The sequence below is a fragment of the Camelus dromedarius genome, chromosome 12 (genome assembly GCF_036321535.1).
Source record: "Camelus dromedarius isolate mCamDro1 chromosome 12, mCamDro1.pat, whole genome shotgun sequence".
In the NCBI taxonomy this organism is placed as follows: Eukaryota; Metazoa; Chordata; class Mammalia; order Artiodactyla; family Camelidae; genus Camelus; species Camelus dromedarius.
The window spans coordinates 7,888,604-7,916,201 of NC_087447.1; the positions used below are offsets into that span (position 1 = coordinate 7,888,604).

Below are 27,598 nucleotides of genomic sequence, written 5' to 3' on the forward strand. Positions count from 1 at the left end.
TTCCTCCCCCACAAGGTTTGTAAAGGCTTACTCCTCCTTTTGATGAGACAGAAGGGGAAAATGCATAGATAACACTTCAGTGACTCACTCATATTTGATGAAGGCAGGGAGAAAGCCTGGAGAATCCAAGCTTCAAGTGCAAATGTACAAACACTGGAATCTACCATCGAGAGAAGGAAACCCAGCCACCTATCTGGCTTGTCATTTTGCTGAACTTCCGCTGAAGAAGGAAGGGCCGGGCTTAAACTCCGCCCACCCTTTCCACATCCCTCTCAATTTTTGCTTTGACAGGAAAGTGGCGAACGTGGCCACATCACCACCACGGCTGAGAGAGGAACCCTTTCTATACCCTCCCTCAGAGCAGGGCCTAGCAGTCAGTCTGCCGCTTAACCAAGTGGAGCGAGCTGGGGCTGGACCTGGTTACGGCAGGAAAGCCTCATCCACAGTCTCAGGGAAGGAAGGACGACCCTCCTCGCCCTTTCCATCTGCAGAGGTTACTTCATCCCAATCCATTAATGGGCTTCAGAGTGCTGCTGGGGGGAGACCATTTAGCAGAGACACTATCATGGGGCCAAGGGTGGCGCCCAGCCCCCACCCCAGTTGTCGATAATGGGCCACAAAATCTGAGGCTTGGCTGCACTCTAGGCATAAAATATTCATTTAAGTCGACACAATACATATGTAGGAAAGTCATGGAAGCTCCTGGGAGAAGAGAAATGCCAGGCAGGTGGCTACGAGCTCAGTGGGAAAGAGTTCATGTAGGCATGGGTTAGTCCTGGTCAAATGCCCACTGCGAATTAGGTTGTTTTGTACAAAGAGGAAGCAGTCTAGTCTGAGAAGTTTCTAACTCCCAAGAGCTCTAACCATGCAAACCTCTCAGAACAAATTCCCAACTTTTCCTACCTCATAGGCATGAACTTTGTTTAAGATATTTATGCCGAAAAAAAAATCTCGGGCCCAATCTTCGGTCACCATCACAAAAATGCTGTTATCCCTGGGCAAACTTGATTTTAACCTGAAGCAAGCCAAATTTCAATGACCGCCTTCTGTCTGTTCAGCTATTTCTCAAATTCCACAGACTAGAGAGAAATTATTACAATTTACTAGGTAGTTACATCTACCTTTAGGTTCAGAGGTTGTGGATGGCAACTCTATGAACTCCAGGGACTCCTAGAGCCCTCAAACAACGCCTCCTCCCTGATTCCAAGGGCCAAGCAGAAAGTGGGAAATATGGTCTGGCATTCACCCACATCCCTGACCAGGAGGCAGCACCACCAAGGAGCCTTGGCCAGAGTCACAGGGCAGAGGTCAGCGTCAGCATTCAGAGCATGGTGCTGGCTGCACAGCTTGTGGGGCAGGGAGTGAAACAAGAGCGAACCAAGCTCTCTACTAGACAACACTAAAACCAGATTATTCAGTGACACATTCTGCCAGAATCAACACTGGGATCCAAGCGATATATGTGGTTGGACTGGCTCCGTTGTTCTCAAAAGTCAGATTTGCTCTCTCACCCAGACTTTCAAACTCCTCTCCCAGAACCATCTGAGAGAATAAACAATGCCACTCACTCCCTGGAAGGAGGACAGCAACCCCCTCCCTTGCCCACTGCAGTAGACATGGGGTGGGTCCTGAGGCGCAGGGCTGGGGCAGGTCTGAAGCCCTGTAGCCCCTTGACCAGGTGCTACAGAAAGCTCCTGGCAGTAGCAGGTGAACTGTGGAAGTTGGACCCCTCTCCACTTGCCTATTACTGCTGCTGCTGGCTGGAGGACAGTCATCTTGCTGATTGTTTTCACCACTGCCAAGCCTCCAGGCCAGCAGAACCATTTGGAAAAGAAGTGAACAGAAAGCTCAGCTCACAGACTAAGAATCCCCAAAACTACCAGCCCCAGGTCACCACCCTCCTCCTGCAAAAGGAAGACGAGTGTATGGCTGTGAAAGCACATCTGCAATCAGGTGTCACAAAAATCACAATGAAGACAGGCCCTGATTTTCTTTCATCTCCTACTTTCACTGTTAAAAGCAGAGTCGATGGCAAACAGACAATCTCTCTGCAACACAAGGTTTATTTTTTTGTGCTTCAACATTTTCTGTGTTGTGTGTATGTGTGTTTAATTCAGATGTGATCAAAGAGCTCCAAGAAACAGCTTCTCATCAGCCACATGTCTTAAAGGAAAAGGGAGAGAAAGAGCAAGAACAGATTGGAGCTTGAAGACAACCAGTAGAGTTTGTTTACCTATCTTCTGGTGAAACCAGTTTAAATAATTAAAATCTAAATAAGGTAACAGAGGATCTTTGGGGGAAAGGAAACAACCCAACCAAATCCCCTGCTTCTTATTTCACAACACTAAGGCTCAGGCAATGACTACTTTAGCTAGATTGGCAACAGGACCAAGAAGAGCTTTCTGGTCTCACCTGGTGGCACGATCTATTCTAAAGGAGGTCAGTGCTTCAGGTCTCTCTGGCCTTATGACCAGAGGAGCTGCTACTTGTCTTTTCTCTTGTTTTAAAAAATACAGGCACCTGTCTGTAATATGTGTATCAAAGGTTTTCCAAAGCCCATGCTTTTAACAGGAGGAGACTTAATATCAAGTCAATAATGCAGCTACCCTGAGAACGACAGCAGAAGTGATGAAGTGGCTCAGGAGAATCTAAATCCACACAGTGGACACAGGGTGAGTAATTCATAATTTCGAACAGGAATGACAAAGTATGCAGCCAGCGCTCTGGACAAAGCTATCAAAGAGCAGCTGACTTCCCAAATGGGCCACCGAGTAGTGCTATGGTAAAATCAACGGGTGTGCAATGACTTCCTACTGTGTGCTCAGCAGTACACGAGGAATGTTGGGAAGAGGAAATCAATGTACACATCACAAGAGAAAGACCACGGCAAGAATATATTTACATTTAGTAAACAGCACAGAGAAATCACATTGACGCATTCTGTTACTCCACTCTGCTGAACACAAGGCCCCCCACAGCCTCACTGAGAGAGCAGGCACTCCACCGCCACTCCCCAGATGCCTGAGGGTGCCAGTCAGTCACTCGGCCTCTGCCTACCAGCTCAGAATTAACAGTCTGGGAAAGTCCTTTAGTTAAGCACAGTTTACCTGCTAAAATAAAGGTTGTAGTAGGAAAAAGAATAGAACAGGCAACCTTAAGCAGGCCTAGAGAAAGTGGTTCCCAGTAAGGAGAGAAACAGCTGGCAAGCAAGGGAAAGACTGTGAGATAGAGACCATGCTCCTGTTTCCAAAGACCTCAGGCCCATGCATAACGAGCTGCCAAACCCAGTGATGAAATGGAAATCAACCAGCCCTCCCTCTCAACCCGTTTTACTCTCAGAAGCAATCAGTCAATCCATCAGTAATGAAAGGGTCAACCACTGCGGAGAAAAACTCATGCAGAACTTCTCTTGAGTTCCTGACTGCCCAGATGACAGACAGTGAGGGGTTAAAAAAAAAAAGAGAAACGTAGGAAAAATGAAAAGAGGGAAGATTTTTCAGAGAAAGATGTTAATGAGCAAGAGAATATAACAACAGTTCTACTGCATTACACAGAAAGGGAATAAGAAGAAAACAAAGAATGTAATGACAGAAAAGGAGGCAACAAGCACTGCAAGCCTCAGAGCAGAACAGCTCCTTTTCAAGTCAAGTTTTTTGACCTAATAAAGTTCTTCACCAAGAATAGTGTGACAGGCAGGGGACTCTCCACAGAGCAGGAAGCAAGAGACACTGGAGATGGTGAAAGAAAGGGGAGGGGTGGAAAGTAGATGCCTCTCGGCTCAGAGGTGAGATGACACAGAAAAGGCTAAGGCTTGGGTGACAAATGACAGCAGTGATTGCCAGGATAGGGGGTGTGTAGCCCAAGAAACTAGCATGCAAAATGCCTGGAGCAGGAGTTACAGACTAGCCAATCACAAGGGGATGAAAAGGGGCACATGTGGGGAAAATAAAAAATGATGTAAAGAAGGCAGGAGACTAATGTGGAGATGAAAGGCAATCCTGATTACGAGGCAGAGTAAGAAAGATGTGGTGAGGGTGGAGAAACCGGAAGGCAACAAGCAAGGAGGAAGATACTGTGTAAAGGGACAGATCCAGGAGTGAAGAAACAAGAAAATACGGTTTGTGCTGAGGTGTAAGACAGAAAAGCAAGGACGGTGATGCAGGGAGGCCTGGGAAAGGACCGAGCAACAGGTTGTGTCAATGGAGTGGGGCTGAAATAGTGAGTGTCTTTCCCTGGGTAGGAAGTGACCAGGGACAAGGCTGACAAAGCACTCAGAGTGAGAAAGAGGAGGTCAAGACTTAAAACAAAAACAAAAACAAAAACAAAAAACAAGACCCAGAGGAAGAGAACGCGAAGGATCCAAGGACTCTGAAGGGAGTGATGACTGGAACCCCAAAGACAACCTGTGGGAAAACTATGCGCATGACAGCTGTATGGGAAACACGGAAGCAACAAATGCCAGCGCGAGGCACCAGGGAGCTCCTGGAGAAGAGAAGGGAAAGTGATGAGCAAAGAGTAGGCGAACGATTTGGAAAGGTGATGAGGGTGGAGCTGGTGGGTTGCAAGCAAGAGGGCGAGCACAATTTTGAGAACGAAGAGGCAGAGTAAAAAGCTGAGGAACGAGAAGGGGATAGGGATCGAGAACACACTGCGGGGCAAGGACCCTGAGGGTGATAACTGGGACTGGGAGAACCGGTGCGGGCGGAGGGGAAGCAAGGCTGGAGGGATGCAGGAAGAGGTGGACAACGATCGCGGGGTGGTATTTGAGGAGCAGGAGAGTGACTGCTTTAAGCGTGGGTGGAGGAAGACCAGAAAGGCCCCTGAAAGAAAAAGGGAAGAGAAGAGGAAGCTGGGGAGGTAACACGGAAGAGCGCAGAGGGCGGTGAGGGGAGGAGGGGTCGGCAGAAAGACAAGTGTGCAGTTCGGAGTCTGGACGAGGTGGGTCCCAGGACAGACTCGCAAGGGGGATGTGCGGAACCCGGAGCCAGATGACAGGGCAGCCGAGGCTTACAGGATGGCAGCAGGGGCACGAGGAGAGTTGAGGAGGGAGGAGGCTCTGCAAGGTGCAGGGGCCCAGCCAGAGAATTTGGGGAGCCCTCAGGGCTCCTTACCTGCTCGGTGTCCCTCTCGTTCAGCGTGGGTAGGGGGGTCCGGGCGCTGGACATGGCGCCGGTTTCTCAGGGGAGGGAACCGAGAAGCTTGGAGGAAGGGAGGGAAGGGAAGGCGCGGAGCCCGGCCGGGCGGGGCTTCTCACAGCACAGGCACCCGCCGCATGGGCCCCGGCCGGGGGTGCGGGGAGGTCGGGCTGCCGCTCACGCCAGCCCGGGGATGCGCCGCTCGGGCTAGGCCGCGCCGGCTCCGAGCGGCTCCGGACCGCACCCCCCCGACCCCCGGCTGGGCTGTGTCGCCTTTCTGCCGGGCCGCGCCGCTCCGCCTACTCTCTGCCGCCGCAGCCGGCCGCCTGCCTCGCTCCTCCCCTGCCCTCAGCGGCACTGCTCCGCGCCCGGCACACAGGCAGCCGCCGCCGGACCTGCTGCTCCCAACATGGCCGCCACCACCGCCGGCCTTCGGCTCTTTCCGCCGGCAGCAGCCGGAAATATCCGAAGCAGCTAGAAACGGGAGGGGGGCGCGCCTTCTCCTCCGGGTCACGGACTACTGGTGAATTCCGGAAACACCCGAAGAAGGTAACCCCGGGGACGCGCGCGCCTCCTCGATTCCGAAGACCAAGCTTCGGCTCTGTTTACGGAAATCCACGAAGGGACTCCGGGTACTCCAGCCACGCCCACAGGCCTTTCCCCGCCCACTTCAAGCTGGCTCTCGGCAGTTTCCGGAAACACCCGAAGCCACTCCGGGTGCCGTGAGCCGGCCACGCCCCAATCCCTCCCCGCAGCCGACGGCAGTCGTCGGCCATTTCCGGCAACACCAGAGGTGGGGCGAGTCTTGGGTCATTCCCTCTGGTGGTACCCAGTCTGACTCTTCGTTTCTTTCCGTCAGTTTTCGGGTATTTTCAAACCTTGAACAGGGAGCGTGGATCACCCTGCTTGTTAAACTATTTGACTAAATAGAAAACAAGGCACCCTTTGGTTCTAAAGCAGCTTCCTGTCTACGTCTGTCGGTCAGCTCATAAAATCTATCTCGTTTACCATCCAACCTGTCAACACGTGTGTCACCTGTCAGATGCAGTCTTAGTCTATTACCTGTCTACCTACCATTCGTCACTTGCCATCGTCTATCTTGGCTTCTCTTTAGCTATCCATGCACCCACATCTAGTCCGCAGGGCTCCTCAGGTCCCAGGCAAACACCAGGTCAACGTCCTTGGCTCCCTGCTGAGGGAGGCTGCAGAGGTCGCCCACCCCGACCCCAACCAGCGCTGCATTCCACCTCCAGCTCTGTGTAGTGAAAATGCTGTGTGATCTTGGAAAAATCACATAACATCTCTGCATTTAGACTCCTTAATGTCCTTATATTGAGAGTGTTCAGGTCTTTGTTCCAGTGGTGACATTCTAAATAACATCTTTGAATCTCAGTTACCTTTTTTCTTCTCTTTCAAAAAAAAACTTAATTGTTCAAAATAGTATGAAACAACATCGCAATATGGCAATATTGAGTCACACCAGTTCCCTTTTTAAATACTCCTTTGAGGTAGGGCTGGAGAGACATTCTCATCTTAATTAACATTTCAGTTATCCCTCCTAAGACAAGGAAGCTCATGGGAAAGAAAAGAGAAACTGGTTGAAATTGAGGGTTCCTCAGGGTAGCACAAAGAATGGGCACCTGGGAAGGTTCCTTTCCTTCCCTGGGACTCAGTTTCTCCATTAATGAATTGAAGTCATTAGGTTCATGAACTCTGAGGACCCTCTCATCTCTGGAGAGCCCCTGATTCTACCAGGAAGTCCATATGTCAACCTGAGCTCACCCATCAGTTTCCCTGGGACTGTCTCACCAGAGAGAGGCGGGAGAATGGCCAGTCTGATTCCTCTGGCTCCAAGCTGCCCCTACTCATTGTACTCTGGACATGTTGGAACCACCCCCCAAACCCAAACCCACCCTATGCTCAACAGCAGCTTAAGGTGAGCAGAAGCCAGAGTCCTCACAAGAGCCAGAGACCAAGCTCAAGCAACAAGTCCCCAAAGGTACAGGAGCAAAGGGGCCAAAGGATTTGTTAGGGAAAAGTGCTAGTTGAATCTCTGGTACTTGACTTCCAGCTTCCAGCTACAGCCTACTGAGCAGAGCCTTTGGCTAAGTCAACCAGAGAAATAGGCAGTCAGACAGAAGCAATGAGAGGATGTTATGAATATACTTCCTAAGGCAACAGGTATGACCTACAGTCCTAGTAAATACTTGGGACTCCAGGACCTCCCCATGCCCCACCTCAGCTCCATTCAGGCACCCAGCTGTTGAGAAAGAAGTTGGTGAAGGAACACCGAAGGTGAGAGGAAAAAAAGAAGAAGAAGTGAAGACCGAGGACATTCCCTGACCCCAAATTCATCCAGAAAATTCGTGAGAATAATCTGCCCTCTGGTGGCCAAAGGGAGACTCACTGCTGATTCCTGGGCCTGGTATCACCTCCAAGGCTCAGGTCTGGAAGAAGGGAAAAGAGAAAGGAGTTGTTAGAGCAAAGGACTTAGGGGTCTTCCCTGGCCTTTGTCTAAGCAAACTTCTCTAAGCAAACTCTGCCTCCTCCATGTATCTCCTCACTCAAGTTCTCACCTCTGCACTCTGCCCCTCAGCCCCTACCCCACCCAACCTGTTCTCTCCTCTTCCTCAGAAGGCTGCCTAACCGGTCTCCCTGCCTAGACTCCCTCCAACCTGCCCCACCAGACATGCCAGAATAATCTTCCTAAAGTTCAGCTCCAATTACATCTCTGCCCTGCTCTAAGACTTTAACTGGCTCCCTTGTGGTACAGGCAGGCTGACTTCACGGGTCTGGGACTCCCCACTCTTAGCAGGGCTTTGATTTAATCTTCTACCGTCACCCTCTTGACATTTTTACCAAGGGGGCCTTGAATTTTCCTTTTGCGTGGGGCCCCACAAACTTTGTAGCCAGTCCTGGCAGTGGGAAAAGACTTAGCCTGCATTGAAAACTTGGCACCATCTGGCCTCAACATACCTTGTGATTATCATCTCCAACTAGGGGAGGATAACACTTTCCTGAAACTCCTGCCTGGTCAAGTTCTCTCACCTTCATGCTTTTATTCATGTTGATCAATGTCCAGTCACCTACCTCAACAGGAATCCCAGATGCACTTCAAGATCTAGTTCAAATATCATCTTCTCAAATCCCTGAACCTGCCTCGTTCTCCTCAATGATTCATTATTGCCATACCCTTACCTCTTTTGAATCTGCAAATTCATCCATTCACAAATCTCTACTAAGCACCTCCTATGTGCAAGGCACAGTTCTAGGCTCTTCAGGTATATCAATGAACAAAATAGACAAAGCTTTTTGCCCTTGGGGAGCTTACATTTCAGCTGGAGGAAGACAGACAACAAACATAATAAGCACTAAGTGCCTTGGGAAAAAATTAGAGCCACCTAAGAGGGGATCAGGATTGCAGAGGTGAGGCGAAAGGATGGAAAATGAGTTGCAGTATTAAAGAGGTCAGTGCATCTCACTAAGAAGGTGACACTTGAACAAAGATTTAAAGGAGGTAAGGGAGTGAGCTCTGCAGCTATCTGGGGGAAGAGCATTCTAGGCAGTGGGTGTGGCCAGTGGAAAGGCCCTGGGGCAGGAGGGGACCTGGCTGTTTAAAGAACAAGAAGGCCAATGCGTAGGGGTGAGTAGTGGGAGAAGAGGGCAGAAAGATGATGGGGAGCCAGGCCTTGTGGGCCACTGCTTTGCCTTTTCCTCAGAGTGAGGTGGGGAGCCACAGCAGTGACATGGTCTGACTGGCTATGGGGTTGAGAAGAGAGTGAAGGGGCAGGGTGGGAGCAGAAATCTGGAAACCCTGAAGGAGGCCTTGGCAATAATTCGAGTGAGAGATGACCATGGCTCAGAGCAGGGCAGCAGTAGTGAGAAGTGGTCAGATTTGGGATATATTGGGAAAGTAGAGCCAACAGGATTTCTTGATGGATTGATCTAGGAGGTGTGTTGAGAGAGAAGAGTTAAGGATAATTCTAAGCTTTCCAACCTGAACAACTGAAAACAATACAAACATAAAAGTAAAGGCATCTATCACAGGCCCTAAACCAGGTAGAAACCAACCAACAGGACCAGTGCCCCAGGGCAGCTGTGATACCCACCGGAATCAGGGAAGGCAGGGGTTACAGATTCCCAGCTCCAGCAGGCCCAGGGGCCTTAGGGTAGCAGTCCTGGGCATGGGCGTGGTTTGGCCAGGAGAGAAAAAGCCAAGGGGAGACCAAGGTACCAGAGTGGAAGATACCTTTATTCTCACCCTATGAACCATTGCAATTCTTCTCCATCTTTCTCCTCCCGACCAGTGGAGCCAGAGCGTCTGCTCATTCCAGGCAGGATTCTGAGGATCCAGAATGGCCGTCTGATCAAGAGTCAGATAACAGGATGTGGCAAGATCCATATGTGCCCTCTGATTCACCAGAGACCCTCCCATCTTCTCACTGAGCTTTCCTCTCTCTCTCCATGTCTTTGAACTTCCATCATGTACTTTATCACCAGTACTATACATCATATTGACTTTGGGACATTTCAGAGATGTTAGAGTGTGGAAAAATGTGCATCTTAGAGTCGGTAGAATAGAATATGTTTATTATTGGTGACTCCTACCCAACCACCACCAAGACATGAGCCACACAAGGCCAGGAACTCCCAGGGTCCCTCCCTTTTCTCAGGGCTAACCCCCACCAGAGATCTGTGTCCTTGTGGATGTAAGCACACGTACAATGAGCAGGAGGAACTGTTATCCAACCCCCCCACCCCTGCCCATTTACTAAGAAGGAGATTGAAGCATAGAGATGCTTGGTCCCTTGTGAAAGTGAGTAGGAACAGGAGAATCAATCTTGGGCTTCTCAGCCTATGAGAGGCAGATCATGTAGGCTAGTGGGTAAACACACAGACCTCGCTGCCAGGCTTCTCCTTAGCCGTGATCTTAGGCAAGCCTCTTAACTTCTCTCTACCTTAATTTTCCCATCTGTTATATGGGAATAATAAAAGTACCTCCGTCACAGGGTCGATGTGTGAGGCCATGATGAGTTAATATATGAAACACGCTGGGACAGAGCCTGGTGGACAGCCAGTGCTTTGTGTGGGTGGCTGTTAATACTAGGCATACTCTAGCCAGCCTCCCCAGGTCTTCTTTGAAGTCTCTCTACTATACCCTCCCCACCTCCCAGAAGAACAACACTGGTCAGAAGTAAGAGAGCCCAACCTGGTCTCAGCTCTGTCACTAAATGGATCATGTGAGCCATTATGTAACTTCCCCGCCCACTTAGGGCCTCCAGCTCCTTGTCTGCTTTCTATGGAGTTTTCCATAATGGTGTAGACTGAGTGTGTGTGCCCCCTCCTGCAGTCACCAGTGTGCCAAGATGCTATCCCCAAATACCCAAAGCCGTACAGCTGCCTCTGGCTGGCAGGCAGGTGTGTCTGGGGGAACACTCCCACTTTCCTCACTGCCATCCTCCCCAGGGAGAACAGCGTCTGAGGTCCCCAGCCCCGAGGAGAGCAGGGACTTTTTCTGGCTCCTGGTGATGTCCTTAGTGCCTCCAACAGTGCCTGGCACATAGCAGGCTGTCTGTGAAATCCTGGGGAACGAAAGCCACAGGGCTTTGGCCCTCCTTGTCCCCTCTGCCCAGAACTCCCTTCCCTATGTAACTGCATGGCGCTGTCTCTGCTTAAATGTCTCCAAGGGAAGCCCTGTCTAGCCTCCATCTCCAGACTGCATGCTTGATTGATGAACATTCGACAATATCATGGGAGCACAATCAGCCAAATCCAGAATGGAGGAAATTCTGTCTACAGAACAAGCCAGTATGTTCTTAAACAAGAAAAAAATAAAAGAAAGAGGGAAAAGAGGAAAGAAAGGCTGTTATAGGTGGAAACATCAACCAAATGCAGTGTGGGGACCATACTTAGACCCTGATTCAAAAAAATCAGCTGTACAAGGATTCACAGAAGAGTTCTGGAGATCGGTCACAAACAATGTGAATGTACTTCCTACCAACCTGTACACTTAAAAATGGTTAAAAATGGTGAATTTTATGTGTATTTTCTCACAATAAAGAACTGAAAAAAAAAAGATATTCATGGACCAATTGGGGAATGTGAACACTGAGTGGATATTAAATGACATTAAGGGTTTATTCATTTTTAAAGGGTGACATGGTTTTACTGAAGAGCCTGAATTTCTTAGAGATACATACAATCCTATTTACAGATTAGATGATACAGTGTCTGGGATTTGCTTTTTTTTATTTTTTATAAACTTATAGTTTATTTAAAAAATAATTGTTGCTGTTGGGGAGACCAAAACATTTGCTTGGCTTCCTTTCTGGAGGCCGTTCCATCTTGGGAAGAAGGGGACTGACCAGATTCAGTGGTGAAGGCAGCCGGTTCCGGGGAGGTGGGAAGCAGACACACCAGGTGCTACAGAGCCCCCTCCCTTGTCACTGCACCTGCAAGCAGCCCTCATCCTGCTTGTGTTGCCTCGGGGAGGTATCAGCTGGGTGCCCCCTTCCCAACAGACTAGTATGGGGTCGGGTACCGACACAGAGAGGCTGCAGTTCCCTCAGAGATGCTTTCCTACCCCAGCCCTCTACACATCTGGGGGTGTGCAGGACTTAAGTTTACAAAGAGCCCCAAAGACAGTTTCATTTGAGCCACGCTGCAGCCCAGCTGTGGGTGCGTGTGTGTGTGTGTGTGTGTGAGGTCTGGGATGGGGGAACCACTGTGTTTTCTGAAGAGAAGAGAGAGGGTGGATTGGAGGAGCCGCAGAGTCTGGACCAGAGCAGGGACTAGGCAGGGTCCCCCACTTTCCAGCCAAACCCCTACATACTCCAGCTTCTCTCCAAGGAGGTGAGGGGCTGCTTCTTTCCTTGTCCTAGGCTGGCTTTGCCCACAGGGCTATCTATCACTGGTATCCAAAAAGATCTGCCCGACCTGGATCACAGGGAGGGCCGTTGTGAAGGGCAGTGAGAAGTGGGCTTCAGAGCACAGGGTAGTACTGGGGACGAGGGGCACCGGGGGTGTGGCTTAGGAATCCGGCAGTGGCACTCTCTTCCTTGGCTCCTTCACGTAGTTGTGGCTGGACTTCAGCATCACACCTGGAGAAAGTTGCCACATCAGCCCCTGGGTCATATTTTCGTAGGAGGTTTCCTTAGTGTCACAAGCTCCAGGATGGAGGCTCCAGCCCAGGTGGGAACCCCAAGCCATCACCTACGTTTAGAGGCTCCCATGCCCTGGGTTCCACTCTCTACCTCTCCCTGGGAGCCCAGAGGTACCCACAGGCAGCTCCCAGCCACACGTGCTCAGAGTCCCTGTCCTGGCTGCATTTGGGCAGATCCCTGCCACCCGGGATATGGGGCTTAAGTCATGGAACCATGCTACCAGTAGTCATAGTGGCAGCCACCCCGTGCCGAGGACCACACTCCAGGGACTAGCCTGCAGTAGAAAAATGGCGCATAGGAATACACATCAAGAGGACACTTGACAAACATTTAATGAGCACCTACTATGCACCAGGCCCTATGCAGGGCGCTAGGAAAATGAAGTCAATGCAATCCAGCCCTTGCCCGGAAGGAGCTCACAGTCTAGCAGTCACCATCAGTCATAATTAACAGCTGTGTAGGTGCACTTAGCTTCACAATGGTACAACGAGGTTTTATGTAAGTTCTCCCAATTGTAAATACCCAGCAACACAGCCACGTTGTTTTAAAAGCACATTGGCATAAATGTAAACAATTTCACATGATTGAACAGACGGACAGCAACCACCTGCAGTAATTCATGTTTGTGTTTCAGAACCAGACTTTCAGCATTATTTATATCTTCCTGTTAGGTAGGATAAAGTTTTGCCAATTTGCAAAAACAGTGGCAGAGACACAGGGGCGTTCCATGGCCCCCTGATGTCATGCACTGGTGGGGCCACCCTAGACTCAAGGGGTCCTGAATGCTCGCCCACTTTTCCTCTACCGCACCACACATCTTCTGGTCTACCCTGGACAAGGGCCCCACACATCATTGGGCTCTCCCACCCGAGTTTGTCAGATGGCAAGAAAACACCATGTCCCTTGTGCCAACCATGCTGTGAGATCACTCACACTGGATTGGGCCCATGGGTGACACCAGCTCAGTCAGGCATGCAGCTGAGTGTTTAAGCCCAGATCCTTCCTGATTTAGGGACCAGCTTTCCAGTCGTCTCAAAACTTGGCTGGGTCAGTGTTGTATAGGAACAACTGGACTGCGCGTTCCGCTTCCGCCCCACCTCTCCCTGAATGCACGGCTTCCATCAGGAGCGGTGAAGCAATCCAGGTGCAGAGGGTGGACTGCCCAATTTATCCCGCTCAACCCTGGATTCAAAATGGGACAGTTTGGGACCCGAGATGGAGCTCCCTGTGCCTCTCGAGAGCCCCCACCACCAAAAAATGAAACATAATCCTACACAGACCTGCCCTGTGATGGTTAGTTCAGGAGAGTAAGGGGTAAGGAATCTTGGTGAAGAGACCCAAAGTGGGCCATCTCCTGGTCTGGAGAAGGGGAAAGCAGCCAAAGACTTGGGTGTAATTAAGCCAATGAGGGGCCGAGCGTGCAGAGCTGAAGGTTGGAGGTGGCAGGAAGGCCAGTGTTCAGGACCCAAGTGCCTGCCTCCCTTTCCTGGGGCTGGGAGAGGAGGCATCTCTCCCGACGCCCTGGCCACAACCTGCACACTTTGGAAAGGTCATAAAGTCTCAGCTCCTAAGGTCCCCTACTGTAGCCTGTCTTGACACACAGGGGGCCCTACCAAGTGAGTCAGAAAGTGCATGTTAAAGAAAAGGTGTTTCTGACCCCATCTGGAGGGCAGGTCATGGGTGGAGGTGCATGGGGGGAAGGGGTGACCCTCCGTGACTGAGGCCAAGTCGGCCTCAGTCCACTGGTCCACAAAGCCTTGCCCTGGCCCTGCTCCAGCCTCTGGGGCAGAGGCTTTTGGGCTCCCACCCAGGACCACCTCTCAGCCCTCCTGCCCCTCAAGGTTGCTCCAGGAGGCTGGATATCCTGCTAGGAAGCCCCATCCCTCAATGATGGCCCAGACGAAACTTTCTTAATAAAAAAAAATAATTTATTGTCAACAAAGGAGGTATATACAACAGGAAAAGAGGTGAACAGGAGTGCAGGGGTGAACGAGCCCCCCAGGTAGGCTGCTTCAGTCATCTGCGGGGATGGAGCGGGAAGAGGTAATGGAGGCCTCCTGGTCCAGGAGCCTGAACAGGTGGGGGAGGAGAGGCGTCCCCCGAGGTAGTGGGACTCAGTTCAACCCCGTTGCGACCACCTCTTGTGTAAGGCACTGTGCCAAGGGAGAATGGGAGGGGGCTAACAGGGTGGGAGGTGGTGGGGGGAGGGGGACAGAGGTCTGGGTCAGCAAAAGAATCGGGTGGGTGTTCTCCACAGGCCCAATGCCCTACTGCACAACAGCCCCCAGGGTCCCCTGCCCCCCTCAGGGTCTGGCCTCAAGCCTCCCTAAGGGGAGACATTTTCCAGCACCCCCAAGTCACAGCAGATGCCACCCGCCCTCCTCTCCTCCATCCTGCCTTGGCACCTGGTTTTACTCTCTCCATCAGGTGGCCGAGCTGGGCAGCTCTGAACGATAGGCCGAAGGGGGACACTGCCTCCTCCCTCCCTCCCTCCCACCCAAGAAAAACAAGAACCTATACATCACTCCCTGCCTCTGGCTGTCCCCTGACAGCGGTGCTGGATTCCGACAGAACCACGGGCCAGTCTGGGGCGTCACCTGCTCCCACACCCTTGGTGCCCTGGGGGTGCTTGGACCAATCTTGCAGGAGGCTGACTGCCGGCGGCTCCTCCAACCGCACACGGATAACCTGGAGATCCAGTGTCCCACGGAGCCCCGGAGGGGGAGCTGGGCAGGGATGGGAGCAGAGAGCAGAGTCAGGGCCCTCCAGACAATCCACCTTGAGGATGTTCCCTGAAGGTTTCTGCAGACTGCACCCCCATTTCCAAGCCTTCAATTCCATAGCCCAGTAATTCTGATCTGAGGGGAAGTCCAGGGACAGTGGGATAATCTGCTCCTGGTTCACCCAAGGACCAGCATCTCCCACAAGGCCACACCTCCTCAGGGATCAGCCGCAGGCCCTCTGTAGCCTCCCTCCCTCCCGTGTGTATTCCGGCACATGGATGCTCAGTGTTTCACTCCTTTCCCCTCATCTTTCAGCTGATTCCGTCCCATCTAGAACTTAACTGGGCATCCTAGCCTGATGGGTTCTGCCCTGTGTAGGCAGAGGTGGTGGGCGAGGAACACCCCACAGCAGAAAAAGACATGGCTTGGCCCGCAACTGAGCTCCCAGGTGAATCTGCAGGGTGGAGGAGAGAGCTCTGGACAGAGTCCTTGGTTAGCATCCCAGCTCTGCTTTGCAACCTCGACCAAGCTCTTCATCTCCTGAGTCAAAACCTACCATGTGGGGGTCAGCCACCTCAGCAGTGTGGACAAGCTACTCAGAAAGGCCAAAACCGGGCCTCAAGACAGTGGAGTACGGACTGCCAAAAGCCACTGGGCAGCTACCAAAACGTCCCCTGCAATACGGCACATGCAGAAGTGACATGAAGAGCAAAACCAAAACATGACGATTGCCACTCTTGCGGTGTCATTGTTTGTGGCTTTCTTCTGTGCTGTTTTGAGAGACACAGTAATTTCAAATGTGGCAGAGAAAACAGGTACAATTATTTTGCTGTACCGTTTGCTCGGGTTTAAAATGACCCGACAGCCGCCACTTGGTTGTGCAATTGAACAAATCCTGCTTTGTATTCACGTGAGCTGGTCTGTTTCCCTGACAAACTCCAAACTCCTTGAAGACAGGTGATCCCTCTCATTCACTCTTAATTCAACAAAGACTTACTGGGCAACCATACTGTGCCCAGAGCTACTCCAGCTGCAAGGCGTACAGCAGTACCTGGAGGAAATCACGTGGCCTTCTTGGAACTTTCGTTCCAGTGGTGAAAGCCAATAAACAGAATACACAAAAAATCCGATGTGATATATATAAACAGAAGCAAAGCCAAAAAGTACACCAGGGAAGGGGACACAGTAGCAGGGAGGGCCTCACGGAGCTGACACGTGAGCAAAGACGTACAGTAAGTGAGGAGTCAGCGGTGTGTCTAGCTGTGAGAATGTTCCTGGCAGGAGGCACAGCAAATGCAGATGCCCTGGTGGGGTGGGAGAGGTAAAGACCCTGGGGTGAGGATCGCCAGTCCCCACGAGGACTGCTTTTTATCTGGCGTGTCAAAGTGACAGCACTGGAGGCTCTGAACAGAGCAGTGACAGGGTCCCACGTGTGTCTTCAACAGGGACATCAGCTGCTGTATGGGACCGATCACAGCGGGCAAAGATTAGAAGCTGGGAGACAAGTGGGAAGATTGTTAAGGAAGCTGGGACTAAGGCAGCAGCATTAGAAGGAGTGACAGGAGTGGATTCTGAGCCTTTTGGAGGTGGGGCTAATGGGATTTGCTGATGGACCAATTAGAGACATGGAAAAGGATGACTCTGAGGGTTTGGCCTAAGCAAACTGAAGAACTGGGCTTAGCTTCCTGGGAAAGGGAAGACTGGGGAGAAGTAGAGTGGCTGGGGGTGAAGGCAGAACACTGGGCTTCTGTTCAGAAATGCCGAGCTTGAGAGATCTTGTAGACAACCAGCTAGGCATGTCACATGGGCAAGGAACCGAGGGGAGAGGTCCAGGGTGGAGGGGAGAGGTGGGACTGTGAGCTTACGAATGATACTTCAAGCTGTGAGCCTGGAAGGGGTCACCCAGGGCATGAGTACAGATCCTGACCACGGTTAGTCATTCATTCAATCCATAAATGGTCCCTATTCTGTGCTGGGCACAGGGGTTATCACAGCAAAGAAACAGGCAAACATTTCCTTTGCCAAACGAGCTTATATTCTAGAAACACTAAGAAAGACAACCAGAGGATCCAACTCGGGGAGCTGGGAATGAACCAACAAGAGAAATGAAGAGCCAGCGAGGCAGGAGCACACCAGGCACGCCTGCTGCCCGAGAAGCCAAGTACAGAAAGTGTCTCTAGGAAGGAGGGAGGGATGGGTTCCTTGCTCCTGCCAGGTAGGAAAGATGAGGGCTGAGAATTAACCACTGGAGCCAACTTTATGGAAGTCAATGGTGGTCTCATCAAGAAAGCCATTTTATGTGGGGTGGTGAGCTGGACTCAAGTGGCTTCCAAAGACAGACTCGAGGCATTTAGTCTGGAAAATGCCTTCCAGTTTTGCTGAAAATGTTTGGGGGCAAATGGGATGGTGGCTGGGAAGGGATGAGGGGTGAAAAAGGGAGAAATGACACCTGTGTGCAGGCTGATGGGGAAAACCCAGAGGAAAGAACAACTCATGGTGACAGAGAACCGATTCTTGGCACTCACCACGGGCGGGGCGTCCGCATGGGCTGCCACTCACCGGCCAGGTGGCCCGGGAAGGTACTGCACCTCCCCAAGCCTCAGTTTCCTCTTCTGTAAAATGGACATCATAATACTTTATAAGGTGGTTGTGTGGATTTCAGGAGATTACATATTAGAAGAGTTCAGTACATTGGAATTAAGTGCCAATTCTTCCTGGCAGCAGGGAGGGCAGAGGGGAGGGTGGCAGGGAGGGGACCGTCAAGAGAGCGAGGCCTGAGACGTGGCAGAGAGAACTTCTTTCAGAAACAGTGCATGAACAGAGCCCCAGGCCACTGAAAAGCAACCGAGGAGGGCTTATTAGTCCCAGGGACAAGCTGAGTCCCCTTAGCACCCCGACCCTAAAGCTGCCCCCATTTCCCTCCTGGCCCCGCCCAACCCCTCTGCTGCCCCAGCTTCATCCCCTCCTCCTCTTCCCCAACACCTGTGCCTGTGCATGGACGTGCACCCACCCTCCCCAGAGCCCACTCCCCTTGTTTCTCACTAAGGCTTGTCTCTGAGCAGAGACGCTGGAAATGTCACCACCAGAATGACAAGTGAAGGTGGCTACCATCCACTCATCTGTCAATAAATCGTTCCTGAGGGCTTTCATTGTGCCAGGCCCTATTCTAGGTGCTGAGGATACAGCAGTGAACAGACCCTGCCTCTCGTGAAGCGCGCGTGCACACACACACACACACACTCTCTCTCACACTCACTCATTCATCTCACACTTCTTTCTCCTTGGTCCAGCCTAGGAACACACTTGAGTCTGACCAAGGTATCCTAAACCAAACCTCTGGGTCCTACTCAGATTAAACACCAGCAGGACAAAGGTTTTTCCCCCGTGATGAGGGGCCCTCAGGGCTCGCCCCCTCCGCACCCTCATCCTGTGAGGCCCTTGGAAAGTCCAGCAAGTCTTCCGTGACAATTTCAGATCCATCAGCTCAGCTGACCTGACCACAGTGACTTCTAAATCCTTGATTTTTAAACTTCTTTTTAAAAGTGGTATGATCTTGGGGGGAGGGGATAGCTCAAATGGTAAAGCACATGCTTAGCATGCATGAGGTCCTGGGTTCAATCCCCAGTACCTCTTCTAAAAAATAAATAAGCTTAATTACCTTCCCCCTCAGAAAAAAAAAAAAACTTAAAAAAAAAAAAGTGGTAGGATCTTTACTCAAATAAAAGCTTTGGAGAACTTCAATAAATAAAACAATTCAAAGTAGAGACATTCTGGTGAAAGCCTGACAGGTTTCTGAGAAAACTGTCCACGTTTCGGGTTCTAAAATCTTAAATCCACATAAACAAGGTCCTACTGTGCAGCACAGGGAACTATACTCAATATCCTATAACAAACCACAACGGAAAAAAATACAAAAGACATATACATACATATATAAAACTGAACCACTTTGCTACACACCAGAAATGAACACAACACTATAAATCAACTGTACTTAGTTAAACAAACAAACTTTAACCCAGTCTGAAACCACTAGTCTGGAGCCTGTGCTCTGCCCAGAGCCATCGTGGGCACCCTAACTGCTGCTTCACTGCCTCCGACCTGTACTCCCAGGCAGACTGAGTTTCTTGGGGGACAAAGGCTGCCCCACTCCTGTCATTCCCCGGAGCGCTTCCCACGGGGCCAGGCTGCAGGAACACTTGCTGCTGTGTTACTTAGTACCTCCTGTGGTTTCCAGACCATCTTCAGCCTCGAATTAGCTTGTTGGACTCCAGAGTCTCAGGTTTTGCCCACTTATCCCAAATGAACCAAGATCTCAAGGGCGCTCTTCTCAGCTACCGGTCACTCCAGACAGATGGGGCTCGGGCAAAGGATACCCCAGGGTTTGAAATGAAGGCCCCCTTTTGAGAATGAAACCAGAAGACCTATTAGCCAACGGAAGAGGTCAGCCTTTTAGAGCAGGGGTCCACTGACGATGTGAGGGGGCTCAGGAAATGCTCAAGCCCAGGCCGAGCACAGTCCTGGGGAGGCAGGACTGGAACTTGACCCTAGCTGAAACCTGAGAGTTAAGACCACGCAGGGGTGAGGTCTGCCTTGGGACTAGAAAAAGCGGAGCCCCTTTTGGTAAAAAGTAAATCAACGAAAGCACATGTGCACATACCCACGCACATAGCTTCCTAAAAGTTCCAAAGGACACAAGCCAAATTTTGACAGTGGTCACCACTGAGTGATGCGGGCTGAAGCGACACGTATGCTTTTTTTCTTTTGGCAAAAAGTACACCCTCCTTTTGAGAGCCCCGCTCTGGGGAGCCTCCAGCACCCTGTGTACCATCTTTCTCGGGGCTCCAACTCCAAATGCACATTTCAGACAGGCTGGAACAAGGCATTCTCTGCATCATGCATTCACTCCTTCAAGAACCACTTTCTGAGCCCGCGATGCTGCGAGCAGGGCCTGGTCTGGCAAGACAAAGAGAGGAACCAGGCTCAGCCGCTGCCCTGCTGGATCATAGACCAGTCTCATCTGAATTCTGCTACCACCTGGTTACGTGACTGTGAAGCAGAATACTGGCCCCCAAAGATGTCCAGGTCCCAATCCCAGGACCTGGGAATACAGTATGTTACACAGCAAGGGAGAATTGAGGCTACAGATGGAATTGACATTGCTTATCAGCCGACTTTAAAATAAAGAGATGATCTGGATGATCTGGGTGGGCTCAGTGTAATCACAAGGGTCTTTAATGGAGGCAAAAGAGTCAGAACCAATGGTGGCATCCTAAGAAAGACTCCACTGGCCACTGCTGGCTCTGGCGATGGGAGGAGAGCACAAGCCGAGGAACGCAAGCAGCTGCTAGAAGCTGGAAAAGGCAAGAGTTCCCTCTTCAGGAGCCAGAAAGGAACATGGCCCTGCTGATACCCTGACTGTAGGCCAGTGAGATGGCTTCCAGGCCTCAGACCTCCAGAACTGAAAAGCAGTAAATCTGTGTGGCTGTAAAGTCACTGAGTTTGTGGTGGTTTGTTACAGCAGCCACAGGAAATGAATACGCAGGCAAGGGAGAAAGAACCACGGTTCTGAGACTCAGCCTTACTTTCATAAGGGCCAAATGAACTGCATATAAAGGTTTCTTAAAATTGGAAGACACGATAAAACACAGGTGCTTACTGGTCTTATAAGAGAACACACTCAGATGCTTTACCCCCGGGGAATCTGCTGAGTTCACCACTGTTCTCCCGGTCAGTGGTCCCATTCAGGCCCCTGCTCCACCAGGGTCAAGGTGGGCACCTCAGGCTCCAGCTGGAATCAACTTTAAGTGTGGTGACGGGTGTCAGGCTTTGAGGAGCACTGACCTGACCCAACCTACCAACCAGGACACTCCCAAGGAGCTCACAGAAAACTTGGCTCTCTGCCAGCCTGTCATTCAAACCCACCTGCCTGTGGCCCCATGGCCCCGTCTCCCAGGGGCCTGGAGCACCAGTCACCTCTATCCTGGGGTCTGCTGCAGACCAGACCCCAGGGATGTGGCCTGCCGACCCTCCACCTGTTGCCCTGTCTCAGGAGCTCACCTGGGGAGGGGCTTTCCGGCTGGAGGAGGCCTCCTTCTGCCCCTCTCCCCTCTTTGGACAAGTCCTTGCTGTCTGAGGCCCTGAGCTGGGTGTGGGAGAAGAGCTGGAGGACGAAGCCGGGGGGAAAGCTGCCATCGGTGAAGTGTCGGACTTCGGGCGGAGCTGCGAAAGTCTCTGTGGGCGAGTCAGGTGAGGGGGGGTCTGGAAGGCGGGAAAGGATGGTACTGTGAGTCCAGAAGGCTGGGCTGCCCCACCCCACGAGGCCAGACTCCTTAGGCCTGGGCCTGTGGCCTCAGGGGAGGTGCAGGTGTCCTCTGTCGCCCACCCAACCCTGCAGCTTTCCTCCTGGAGCGATGCAGCCAGAGCCTACACCTTTCTCCCCTTCACCTGGGTCCGGGTCCGGGTCCAGGTCCAGGGTTTTGGTCATGGGTCTGCCTCTTTTCTTTCTGACTGGCTCGTCCCCAGGGGGCTCCTTCCATCTCTGACCCCGGGGCTTCTTGGTTACTGGCTCCGTGACAGGGGCAGCTGCAAAAAGATGAGACCTTTTTAAGAGGCCTGACTCCTGCAACCTCAGGGCTACGGAAGGTATCGCTCTCCATCCAGAACTCTGGCCCATGCACCCCCTTCCCCCCAACTCACAGGCTTCAGGCTGACTGACCAGGGAGTTCAAGAGGGCGGAGTCCCCGGGGCCTGCTCCTTCTAGGGAGGGATGGGTTGTCCTCAGAGTCCAGGAGAACAACAATCTCCGCTGGCATTTTGGCAGGGTCGGCATCGGAGTCTGGGTCCACATCGACATCATGTCCTGAGTCTAAAGGGGGCAGATGCCAGTGAGTAACAAGGATTCTGAGAGACCTGACTTCTCCCTCCACCCTCATCCCACCCTGGCCCCAGGCTGCACTACCTGAGTGGGGTGGGGATGGCTGCTCGGCTCTGAAGTCTTGCAAAAGGGCCACCCCCTCGCTCCAGGCCTCCAGGATGTTGCTCTTCTCAGAAGGGCTCAGGTCCAGGGTGTGAGGATGCTGCTCCAGGATGTGCGAGCGTGCCGTGTCTGCCGAGGGGGCCCGGATCTCCGCCCCACACACCATGCATAGCGCGCGCCCGCTGCCTCCGGGGCTGTTCCCCACCAGGAACTCCTGCTCCCAAGACACCTGCTGCCTGGGCTCCTCACAGCTGTCGCTGCCTGCCTCCAGCAGGCTGGGCCTGGGTGGTGGCGTCTTCTCCTGCTGGGCCACTACGGAGGGAGAGGCGGGGGAGGGTGTAACCAGTAAAGGTGCCCACAGCCAATGATACAAAGAACATGATTCCCCAAACTTGGTGGCGTGTACAGGGAAGGAACCTTCCCACCCAGAGTCTCTTTTTCTCTTTCCTTGGAGCCCATGAGGTTCCAGCCACGTTAAACACATCCTGCTACCTCAGTCTAGTCTCGGACCACAGGTCCAACACATTTTTCCAACAGGCTCCGGCCTTGCATGTCTTTGGCCCTGGCTCATCTGTCCAGACCACCCGGAGCCACTGGGCGAACTCCTCTACTTCTTCCATGGCCCTGCTCAAACGCTCACCCCGAGAGGCCTTCCCAGCCTCCCACCCCTGGCAGTTGATCATATCCTTATCTGACTTCCAGGCCACAGCACACACTTCCTTGAGGACAAGAATGGTAAATTTTGTCACTTTACTGTCGCCCCCAGGACTGGCGCGCAGAAAAGGGGATGCTCAAAGAGACTTCAGCCAGTGAACGGCATCCGTGCCTGTCTCTCCACCTGTTGAGGCCCCGTCAAGAGGCCAACCCGTCCTGTGGTAACTAGCCTCCCCTCCCACAAGATGCCCAAAGGACTTGCAGCGATGATCTCGCCCGTCCCTACTGGTCGACATGGCACCCATTCTCTGTGCACACGGACCATAAGCTCCGACAGGGCAGGAACCCTTCTCAGCTCCGTCAAGAATGTAGGCTGAGTCCCAGGTTAGCCTGGCAGCTCAGTGCCCATGATCCCTCATGGCTGCACGTCTCTCCCACCTGAGAAGATGGGACAAAATACAAGTATGGGAGGCCCTAACCTGGGGACTGCATGGAAGAGGTGGCATTTGAAATGGGTATGAGCACTGGCTTGGTCCCAACAGCTCCAACTCCGAAGCTGGGTGTACCTCTCTCCCACATGACCATAGACAGGTACCTTGACCTCTATGGCCGCAGTTGGGCTTTCTTTCCCACCACTCCTCCAAAACAGCTCTGGTCAAGGTCACCAACGTTAAACCCAGTGGTTAGCTCTTCAACTTAGTCATCTGACACACTGCGTCTTCCATCTTGATTTCTGTCACTTAGCCTCCAAGGCACCACCTTCTGTTGGTTCTTCTCTTACTTCACTGGGATTCTTCTTTGGGCACCTGGGTCAGATCCTTCTCCAGAAGAGAATCGTCTTCTCCACCAAGGCCTCCTGTGCCATCCCATAGAAAGCTGCCACCTGCCCCACCTGTGCCCCCAATGGCCCTCGCCGCTCCATATCCTCCAGAGCACACAATGCTGCCTGACATCACACGTGCCTGACTTGCTGTGGCTCCTCAAGACACTGTAGGTCCACGACAGCATGAATTTTTGATCCTTCACACCTGTATCTCCAGCACGCAGCACAGTGCCTGGCCTTCAATAATGCCTGATGAGGAATGACTCAATCTCCAAACTGGAATCAGGGGAGCGCTCCACAACTCAGTCCTTGGATCTCTTCTCTGTTTACCTCCTTCCTCTGAGGGTCTTGACCCAAGGCCCACCTGCTGACAGCTCCCATGGTTATACCTCTAGCCAGACTTGCCCAGGAAATTGAGATTCACATGTCTAACTTCCCCTCTGAACTCTGCTCGAACGTGTCATAGACATCTCAAATTTGCCAGGTTCGGATCCTAATTCCCCATCTCCCATAAGCCTGCACCCCAGCCTTCCCACCTCAGTAAAAGAGAAGCCCAACCTTCCAGTTGCTCAGGCCAAAAATCTTGAATTCATCCTTTTTCCTCTCCCATCCCATGTCTTTCAAGAAGTTTCTACTTCAGGACCTTTGTATTTGTTATTCTACCTACTTAAAATACTTTACCTCTAATTATCTACAAAGTTCCCCCCTCACTTCCTTTGGGTCTGTGCTCAAAATTCACCTTACTAGAGAAGTCTTTCCTGACCGCTTGATATTCCAAATAAAACATCCTCAATTCTTCTCCTTACTTTTTTTTTTCTTCCTTACTTTGATTTAGTGCTCTCTGAACCATCTATCACCACCAGACATCCTATACATTTATTTATGTTCGTCTATCTTTGGTTATTAGTATACACACACATGTTCCGGAAGAGCAGAGTTTCATCTTTGTAGCAATTAGCACACCCAGCCTAAAAGTGCCTGACATATAGTGGGTGCCCCCCAAAACACCTGTTGAATGAATTAACCTCTTTGGGGAAGAAAGATGCTCTTGCAAGGTTGAGATTAACTGAGACAGCCTGGCACTGAGCACTCAATAATCACTAGCAGAAGTAGGGAAAGATCCTCTCTGTTGGACTGAAAGCTCTGAGAAGGGTAGTGGCCTTTATTTCCCTCACTTATTTAATAGCCCCTAAGATTTCAAAAAGGACGAGAGGCAGTGCAGGGAGACGTTATGTTCTGCTGAGGTTAAATGAATGGCCTTGCTCTCAGCTTCTTTTGAGTATTGTCCCCCACTAAGGGGAGAGGTATCCAGGAATGAAAAGATACGCATCTTGATGAATATTAAGTCTTCCATTAAGGTGGCCCTTTGGTTTTTTATGATTTGCAAGACCCTGAGGACTGAAGAAACTGGGGAGGGAGGAGGGGGGAAGCGAGTGCTCTGATTGTTCCTCAAATCCTCTCCCCAAGCCTCCTTCTAGAGTGGCTGAAGGTGCCCTCGGCAAGCACCTCTTTTCCAATACTGGGTGCTGTGTGCAATCAATTTCACCCCTCAAGCGCTACAATCTGACACCTGTGGCTTATCCAAGTGCAAGGCCTGGGGATAATGGGGAGAGCGCAGAGAAAGCTTTATGCATGGAGGGCCCTTAAAATGCTCCTCTTGGTGGGCTGCAGCGGCGCCTGCCTCCATCCACGGAAAAGCTCGGGACACCACAGTGCGGGGCCCAGCCTCAGGCCCCGAGGCCTCGCCGCCCCTGAGCCTGCCTCTGCCTTCGCGGGGCGGGGGACTGGCCAGCGTCACCTCGAAGCAGTCGTGCTGGGCCTGGGCGAGGGGGCGCTCGGGCACCGGAAGATCCGGAGCGCGCGGGGCGTGGATCGAAGGCTCCAGACCCTGGGCGGGGGCGGGGGAGGGGGGAATTCGGGGAGGCCAGAGATTCCAAACCCTGGTGGGGGTGGAGCCAGAGCGCGCCCGGGCCCCAGACAGAAGGGGAAAGAGGGGCGCCTGGGCCCCAGACTCTTGGGCCCCAGATTAGACGTGGGGGAGGGGGTCCCCGGCCCCCAACTGAGGAGGGGAAGCCCAAGCCCCGGACTGTGACGCGGAAGTGGGATCCCCTCCCATCCTCACCTCTGAGCATCGGCTCGGGCCGCGGAATTACGGCCACCACCATGGCTTCCTCCTCGTCCTCCCCTTCCTCGCATTTGAGCGTCACCTCGAAGCAGTCGAGCGCTGCGCCCTCGGCCTTCAGGGCCATGGCGCGGACAGGGGAATCTCGGTGACCGGACACCGGAGGACGGGCGCGCAGGCCTGGGCGCGCAAGCAGGCGGCCGCCTCCCGCCCCGTGCAGCCCCTTCCCCGCCGCCCGCCGCTCACCAGCCGCGCCTGCGACGGGCGCGTCCCGGCCTCCCAGAGACCTAAAACGTCGGGACCCCGGGCGGGGAGGGCTCAATCCGGGGCCCCAGCCCCCCGCCGCTCCCTTTTATGGAGGCTCATTGTAGGCGCCCGCCCGGCCGGCCCGCCGCGGGCCCGCCCCCAACTCCGCGCGGCCAATCGCGCGTGGCCCCGCCCCGGGCACGCGGCTCCGTTAGAATCCCGGGGACCCGCGGGGGGCGGGCAGGGCCGCGGGCTTCCGGCCGCCCTCCGTCGCGGAGGCGAGGGTCTTCGGCCTGCCGGAGAGGACCGTGAGTTCCGTGAGTCCGGCAGCGTCCTGAGCCAGCCGGCTGGCCGAGCCCGGCAAGTCGCCCTCCGTTGAGATGCCAGTCGGGCACATTGGCTGGCACGAAGAGCGCTACAAGATGCCCCAGGATTTTGATCGGGGTCGCTCTCGCCTTTCCCTGAACTGCTGAAAGATGACCCCGGCGCGAAAAGAACCGGTGGGGGAGCGGAGAGGGCCTTGGCGTTACAAGAGTGGAAACGGAATGCCTTCTGATTTGCCAGCTCTGTGACCTTGGGTACGTTATCTGTTTTCTTAGACTATTTCGTCCTTTCTTTCAAAAAAAAAAACCATTGTGGAGCCTTATGGACAAAGTAATGCAAAGATGAAGAGCCAAGTGGAGTGTGGGCGCATGTAAACCGCCCCGAGGCTTGTGATTCTCATTTTTTAAACATGAGTTTAGAGACTGTGACACTCCCTAAAGGTCACGCAGAAGTCCTTGGGAGCCCCAAGACCAGAGTCCAGTTGCCATGGCGCTGCCGCATCATAATTCTGCTCTGGCTGAGCTTTGTCCTCTGTGACATGGAATGGGCATCTCCCTCTGCTGTGGAAGCCCTCATGAGATTTCAGTGGAGAAAATGTCTGACTCTGAAAATCCATCGTAAAATGCCACTGTTAACAAACCAGACGCATAGTAATCGGAATAATGTAGTGGGCCTGGAACAGGAGTGGAGTTGGGAAGTTTATATGGATTACAGTATGTTTTTAAGTGAACGATTTTGTTACTTTCAAGTGTATCCAGTAATTTATAAAGGTTTTACGAATAAAGGTATTACCAAACCTGGTTAACTAATTTCTATCTAATGGTTGTTCTCTACCCTTTGCTCCAGATCCCTTCCTTGCCCTTCTGCTCTCTCTGTATTGCCCTGCAGAGTGCAGTTTCTCAGGCTTTCGGGACTTAAGGCTGATTTGGCCAATGGCCGATGGGAGACAGTGGCCGGAGACTGGAAGGCAGGATATAGGAAAAAGCCACGTTATTTCTTCTCTTTCTCTCTCTTGCTCTGGCAGGTCTCCAGCAGCCAGCGAGGCTCCTCTGTGGCTCCTACTGGGTAGATAGGCTGCTGTGGTTCCAACTGCCGGAGGGTGGTCCTCCCCTGGCGCCCCATTAATTCTATCTCCTCCATTTGTCCTTCCAGTGTAGGAGTGTGAGCAGCTTCTAGTTTTTGCTGATTTCTGGGTTGCATCACCTGTTGGGTTTCTCAGCCCTTCCATCACCCCTGTCACTAAGGTCACCAATAACCTGCATTAAATTCTCTGTTTTACATACTCGGAGTGGTTCATTTTTCCCTGGTTGGACCCTGAGTGATACACCCAGTATTATACCAGGCAATTTGTAGACATTATTTCTCAGATCTCAAAAATTTTACATGGTAGTGTTTACTGTTCCCATTTTAACAGAGCAGGAATTTGAGC

At 52.3% G+C, this 27,598-nt stretch overlaps 2 protein-coding genes across 14 annotated transcripts in view; both read right to left on the reverse strand.

The window, feature by feature from the left end:
• The window catches only part of MARK2 (microtubule affinity regulating kinase 2), a 52,143-nt gene extending 46,408 nt beyond the window's left edge, over positions 1–5,735 (reverse strand). For 2 of the 9 annotated variants that reach the window (XM_064492214.1, XM_064492219.1), the window contains exon 1: positions 5,112–5,611. In XM_064492214.1, the coding sequence (XP_064348284.1) occupies positions 5,112–5,165 (54 nt within the window). In that variant the 5' untranslated portion in view covers positions 5,166–5,611. Of the gene's footprint in view, positions 1–5,111 lie in introns of all 9 variants that reach the window. The other 7 variants (XM_064492221.1, XM_064492217.1, XM_064492213.1 and 4 more) reach the window with 7 other exon arrangements.
• Positions 5,736–14,204: 8,469 nt separating this feature from the next.
• Positions 14,205–25,972, reverse strand: SPINDOC (spindlin interactor and repressor of chromatin binding). 5 transcript variants are annotated; one of them, XM_031448182.2, is made up of 7 exons: positions 25,600–25,972; positions 21,983–22,312; positions 21,740–21,889; positions 21,469–21,606; positions 21,082–21,282; positions 17,547–17,633; positions 14,205–15,024 (listed from the first exon to the last, which is right to left on the reverse strand). In XM_031448182.2, exons 1-7 carry the CDS (start codon positions 25,724–25,726, stop codon positions 14,813–14,815), a joined length of 1,245 nt encoding a protein of 414 aa, XP_031304042.1. In that variant the 5' UTR covers positions 25,727–25,972; the 3' UTR covers positions 14,205–14,812. The 5 variants fall into 5 exon arrangements, 4 of the variants coding, with proteins under 4 accessions (XP_031304042.1, XP_010993033.2, XP_064348293.1 ...); XM_064492223.1 differs by having other exon boundaries at positions 14,795–14,986; XR_010383315.1 differs by lacking the exon at positions 17,547–17,633 and adding an exon at positions 19,850–19,977 and having other exon boundaries at positions 14,885–15,024.
• Positions 25,973–27,598: the final 1,626 nt, after the last annotated feature.